Raw genomic sequence first — 6,680 nt, 5'->3', positions numbered from 1 at the left:
TCGCCCTGAGAAATTACAACTTTTTCAGTGGGGGAGGGGACCAGGGGAAATAAAGTGAATATTTAATGATGAACTCGATTTGGAAGTAACGATAACCTCTCTCTCTCTATTTCTCCCACAATCTCTCTTCTACTCCATTTCAGCGATGACGTAAGTTCAAGATCCTTTCTTGATACATTGGCTGTTTTTGCACGCGGCGATTGAGTTGAATGGTTAATGGTGCGGCATTGCGGCTACATATTTTTGCAGAGTGGTTCTTGTAAATGTCATGACCACCCTTGGTGAGGTCTGCAGGGTGACCCTTAGGTTCTGAAACTGCAACCTAGCTAAGGGTGTAGGTGGGGTTTGATGACAGTCCTATACAGCGAATCTCTCCTCAGAAATGGGTACTGTATAACCGTTTGCCCTACTCTGGCATGGCGCCCTAGGCATCACGTTCTTTCATTGAGTGGTTTTGGGGGTTGTGTGGAGCATGTGGACCGGGAAAAGGACGGGTCCATGTTCACTGCAATCTCTTTAATATGATTCTTTTTTTCTCTTTTTTGATATGCAGAAGAAGCCCAAGATCTCCAACCAGCGCAAGCAGCATCTTAAGGTACATGGAAGGAACATTGTTCTTTGCAGCCACTTCACCTGCAGCATTCCCCACATCACACCCCCATAGCAGCGATCCTACATCATTGCCCACAGCACACCACGCTAGCAGCAGTCCTGCATCATTGCCCATAGCACACCACCATAGCAGCGGTCCTACATCATTCCCCGCACCATACCACCCTAGCAGCAGTCCTGCATCATTCCCCACAGCACACCACCATAGCAGTGATCCTACATCATTGCCCACAGCACACCACCATAGCAGCGATCCTACATCATTGCCCACAGCACACCACCATAGCAGCAGTCCTACATCATTGCCCACAGCACACCACCATAGCAGCGATCCTACATCATTGCCCACAGCACACCACCATAGCAGCAGTCCTACATCATTCCCCACAGCACACCACCATAGCAGCAGTCCTACATCATTCCCCACAGCACACCACCATAGCAGCGGACCTACATCATTGCCCACAGCACACCAACCTAGCAGCGGTCCCACATCATTCCCCACAGCCTGTGTTCCTGCAGACACAGCTAGCACTCCCCCATCATCCATTATAGCCAGTGATCCTACTTCACCCATCGCTGCCAGGCGCTCCTGGAGCACCCCCCACAGTTAGCGCTCATACACCCAGACCTCCTGTAGCCATCAATTTGACATCGTCTCTGAGCCAGCCTTCCCACAGCGTGCCCCACATCTAGTGCTCCAGCCCTACAGCCTACACATTGCCTACAGTCAGTGCTCCTACGTCGCTGCTTACGCCAGCTCTCCCACAGAATCTGCTCATCTTCCGCATCCATTGCATCTACGCTGCCCAATCACACAGCACGCCATCTAACCACGGCTACATTTCTCCTCACAGAGTTTGATGCTGCAAGTCGCTAAGGTTGCACTAGAGAAAGAAGAGCTTGATATCGCTGCAGAAAAGGAAAGTTACCTGGCAGAGCACTGCACGCCCCTGAGCCTGCCGAGCTCCCTTCAAGACCTGCAGGTGAGTGAAGTTGTTCAGAGCCCAGCGGGCATCGCTAGTACATGGGGCCGCCTACCCTATAGGGAGGCCAGGATCCATTCTGGCAGGCCTGGGCTATAGTTCTTGTCCAGGTTCCTTGACGTAGCAGCCCACCTATGTATGCAGTCGTACGCGTCCTGAGATTTTTGGGAACACCTTGCAGGTGTCCGTGATGGCATCCAGAGCCACAGATGGTGCAGGGCTCTTGTACTTACAGAGAAACCTGTCCTAGTAGTAACGTTGTCCACAAAGACTGTGCCACTGAATGCTTGCCACACTCACACGTGAGTGGAGATATAGGCCTTGGTAGTTTGGCTCTGGGTAAAAAAGGATGGTGGGAGGGGTAAGTGCACTGGGCAGTGGAGTGGATTCCAGGGGTCCCCATTATAGGATAGGTTGAAGAACGCATTACGGGTGTGGCGACATCTTTGGGAGTCTAACCTTTCCCGCATCTGATCTTTCAGGACCTTTGCAAGAAGTTACATGCCAAGATAGATGTGGTGGATGAAGAAAGATACGACATGGAGCAGAAGGTGCAGAAGAGCTCAAAGGAGGTAACTTTCCCGGTCTTGGTGTTTCTCGCCATTTAAAGAGCATTGTCCCTTCACCCAGAGTATTCCCATGGGGCCCAGACAACCTGCGTTCCCGCCAGAATATCCACAATGACCTGTAATTCCAGCCACACCTCACTCCTCCATGGACTGCCCGTTTACCTGTAGGTTGTACTCACAGCAGCATTCACCTCCCTTATGGAGTGTGCTTGTAGCTAGACTACCCTCCTCCACCTTGAGTGGTTTCCCATGTGACAATCCAGCTTGCCGTTCTCCTTGAAGAACTGTGCTTTCACTTAGACTATCCTGTTTCACCTGAACTTTAACCCTGGCAATCTTGTGCGGACTGTGCTTAAATACAGACAGCTGGCTGTGAACTATGACTTAAACCACAGCAACAGGTTTGGGTCTATTTGACCTACAACATTTGACCTAATCACATTTGATCAAATTTATTTGGCCGTTTTTTTTATCTAAAATGTGGGGAGAGACCCCTGCAATCCCCCCCACTCCTCCGCAATCTAATCATTACCCTTACCTACCCCCATAAATGCATTTAATTACATTTGACAGAAAAAAAGGTTAAAAAAAATTAAATCAAATGTTTTTAGGTCAATCATGATGATACCCAGCTACATCTATTCTTCGATGTACTTTAGTTGACATTTATAAAGCGCTTTAAACCAAAGTGCTGTACATAGAACGGTATCAGGTAATATTTTCACCACCAAAAATATTGCCGTACATATGGTCGTCGGGAACGGCCATAGGCGATATTTTAGGGTCCATGTGTTATTTTCGCGGCAATAATGCAGCGATATTTTTGCATCGCGATATTTTTGCCGCGAAAATATCACATAGAACCCATAGAACCAGCTCAGCACAATAGATGAAAAATGAAAAGAAAATTAGCAACGTTATAAAATCATACGTCAGAATGAAGAAGGTAGGTTTTCAAAGAGGGACATAATTGGGAATAAAGAGCAATGGAATGAAGAGAGAGAGGGAGATCATTCCAATGCAGAGGGGCTAACAGCGTAAAATAATGAAAGCGTGATTGAGCACAAGGTGGGCGAGGAACAGAAAGTAGAAATTGAGATTGAGAACGAAGGGAACGAGCAGGCCTATAAAAAGCAACGAGAGGCAAGATAAACAGGAGCAAGACCATGAAGTGATTTAAAAACAAGACAAAGAAAATTACATTTAAATCGAGAATGAAACGAAAGCCAACCAAGAGTAGCAAGCGAGGAAGAGATAGAATCACGTGGGGTCAGAAGAAAAAAAAAGTCGAATAGACGCATTGAAGACAGACTTAAGAGGGGCAAGTCGACAGATAGGAAGACCAAAAAGTCAAGAGGAACAAGTCAAGAGGAACAATAAAAAAGTAAAGAAAAAATAAATGCAGAGATCAGACTGTGCTTTCACACATACTCCCCTCTCCAGTGTCTGTGCTACCACACATACTTCCCTCTCCATGGTCGGTGCTTCCACACCTACCATCCCCCCATGGACTGTGCTTCCACACATACTATCCTCCCCCATGGACTGTGTTTCCACACATACTATCATCCTCCATAGACTCAGACTGTGCTTCCACATATACTACCCCACTCCATGGTCTGTGCTTTCACACATACTATCCTCCTCCATGGTCTGTGCTTCCACACATACTACCCCCCCCCCCCATGGTCTGTGCTTCCACACATACAATCCTCCCCCATGGACTGTGCTTCCATGCATACTATCCTCCTCCATGGACTGTGCTTCCACACATACTACTCCCCTGCATGGACCGTGATTCCACACCCACGCCCCTCTCCATGGTCTGAAGTTGTTTTCGGGTGATGAAGGGCTTGATTTTCCACAGGAGAGAAAGTTGGTACTAGGCCGTTTGTGTCTTTCTTGCTATGTGCTGTCTGAATGTGAGGTGTATGTCAATGTTGAACCCAAGGGACTTAGCACAGGGGGGCAGCTGGTGTGTGAATCCCTTGAGGTTCATAGCAGAGAGCCAGGTCTGGATGTCAGGGTGTTCAGTGTTGTTGGTCAGCAGTAGGAATTCGGTCTTGGAGGGGTTAAGCTTCAGGTAAGCACTGGACATCCAGGACTGGATCAGTGTGAGGCAGGCCTTGAGCCTGTGGATGTCTTCAATGGAGGATATCTTGAGGTAGATCTACGTGTCACCTGCGTATTGGTGAATGTGGATGTTGTGTGGAGAGAGGAGGGCTCTGAGCGGTTCCATGTAAAGATTGAAGATCACAGGAGACAGGATAGATCCTTGGGGAACTATACAGGTTATGGGTAGAGTTGGTGATCTGGAAGAATCCATTTGTACGAACTGTTGGCAGTTTGCATGGTAGGATTTGAACCAGCTGAGTATGAGCTTGCTGATCCCCAGGTGGCGGTGTAGATTGTCAGTGAGTGTCTTCTGGTCTATTGTGTCAAATACTGCTGAGAGGTCAAGGAGAACTAGGAGGCAAGGCTGGCCATTGTCAGGATTTTAAGGGCATTGTCGATCACCTTGATGGTAGCCGTTTCTGTGCTGCATCGGGGTCAGAAGCCAGATTGATAGGACTGAAGGAGGTTATTGGCTTCGATGTGTTGGAGGAGTTGTGTGCTTACTGATTTCTCAAGGACCTTACCTAGAAAGGGTCGAGGGGAAGATGGCTTGAGTTAGGGAGCTGTTGATGATTGTCAGGTAAGGGAGGAGTGCTTCAGTCGAACTGAATTGTGCTTCCAAAGCGACTATCCTTCTCCATGGACTGTGCTTCCAACTAGACTATTCTCTGAAACTAGGCTTTCACACGCATTTCTCAGCTGCACAAACATGAAGTATGGTTGGCACAACAGTATTGTATGTGTAATTGATATGTGTTTAATGATTTGGAGAGTAGGAATTTGTCCATTTGAGGTGTGCTATTGGGCTGGGGAATTTGTTGAGCAAAGGGGTTTATCAAGCTGGGAAGAGGTTTAGCCAAGTTGTTAAAGTTTTCTTGATAAAATAAAAGGGTTTATTAATTTGGGAGAGGGATTTGTCAATTAAAATGTGTCACTGCCTTTTCAGGAGAGGAGTTTACCAGGATCAAAGGTATTGTTGGGTTAAAGAGATGCCTTTGCTGAGTTAAACTGAAGGGTGCTTGCGGTACAAAGAGGGGTGTGACAGGATGAAGATAGAGGTTTGCCCTTTCGACGAGCCCACTTAGCTACGTGATTGTGAGTGTGTGTTGGTGCCTTGGGTCAAAGGGGTTGCAGTTGCCCATTACTTTGTGCACTGGTGGAGTGGTGAAGGGCTTCAGTTAGGGTTCAATTGTGTCCGTTGTTAAGTCTTCATGGCACGTGGAACACCCAGTGTGTTTTGTTCTTGGGTCTATGCCCTATGCTAGGCGATGTCAGCAGCAGTCTCATGTGTCCCCCACACCCCAACCTTCTAATGTGTTCGTCCTCTTTCAGCTGGAAGATTTGAACCAGAAGATCTTTGACCTGAGAGGCAAGTTCAAGAGGCCCCCACTGAAGAGAGTGCGCATGTCGGCTGATGCCATGTTGCGCGCTCTGCTGGGCTCCAAGCACAAAGTCAACATGGAACTACGTGCCAATCTGAAGCAGGTCAAGAAGGAAGACACAGACAAGGTACGAAACCAGTCACTGTTCACAGCACGCCTCCGCGAATCACATGCGCGCAGACACTCTATGGCCCCTCTGTAGGGGGTCGCTTCCAAAGGCAGGAGCAACATTGATCATGTATGCCCCTTAACTCACTGGTTTCTCTTTGGAGTGATCACCCATGTGAGAAAATATAAGATTTTGTAAAGTGAAAGTGTTGTTAAAGTTTTAACCCTATATTCCTGTCCTAGTAAAAATACAATGTATAAATCTGACCAAGTGGTGAAATCTTCCCACTGTTGCTCACCAAAGCATATCTTCTCCAGAGTGGCCAGGATTTCCCAGGCATGTGCTCTGCTTATCCCGCCTTCTGCTTGCTCTCTGTCCGTCCAGCTCTGCACTCCCCTAGCTCAGTTAGTGCACTGACCAGTCATTAGCCTCTAGCAGCTCTGCATCCTGTTAGTGCCCTACTTTTGCCATTTCCGGGCAGCTCCATGCCCTGCCAGCTACACATCACCTGCACGTACTTCTAGATGTGTGCAGGGGTGGACTGGCCTATTGGGAACTCTGGAGATTTCCCTGTAGGTATCTGCACCCTGGGTCTCTTTTGTGTGGTAGTTCCACATTATCCCATAGGAAAAGGGTAGGGATTGCTGAAAATGTGTAAAATGGGGCCACTTTGAAAATTATTTCCAGGGCCTCTTTTGGATCTGTGTCCTATTTGCTCTACTTCCCATCACTCTCCAATAGCGTCCTGTGGGACTTCAAAATGGTGGTTAACTAAAACTTCAAATTGGGAGAAAATTACTTTGACCACTCGCAACAGCATAGGTCAGTTTGGAGTTGTGTTAGTACTGCTAATATTGCAAAACTCGTATTGTGAGTTGCAAGGTCCATGGCACTCATGGTTCTACTA

General features: G+C 47.6%; 1 protein-coding gene across 1 annotated transcript in view; it reads left to right on the top strand.

Moving 5' to 3' along the window:
• Positions 1–453: 453 nt before the first annotated feature.
• Positions 454–6,680, top strand: part of TNNI2 (troponin I2, fast skeletal type) — a 6,950-nt gene continuing 723 nt past the window's right edge. Inside the window, exons 1-4 of the mRNA XM_069623947.1 lie at positions 454–595; positions 1,470–1,598; positions 2,081–2,170; positions 5,615–5,791. Of these exons, the coding sequence (XP_069480048.1) occupies positions 548–595; positions 1,470–1,598; positions 2,081–2,170; positions 5,615–5,791 (444 nt within the window). The 5' untranslated portion in view covers positions 454–547. The remainder of the gene's footprint in view (positions 596–1,469; positions 1,599–2,080; positions 2,171–5,614; positions 5,792–6,680) is intronic.

Source organism: Ambystoma mexicanum, chromosome 11 (assembly GCF_040938575.1).
Source record: "Ambystoma mexicanum isolate Mex_15411 chromosome 11, UKY_AmexF1_1, whole genome shotgun sequence".
In the NCBI taxonomy this organism is placed as follows: Eukaryota; Metazoa; Chordata; class Amphibia; order Caudata; family Ambystomatidae; genus Ambystoma; species Ambystoma mexicanum.
The sequence above is the reverse complement of the archived record's forward strand: the minus strand, read 5'-3'. Positions and strand labels throughout refer to the sequence as shown.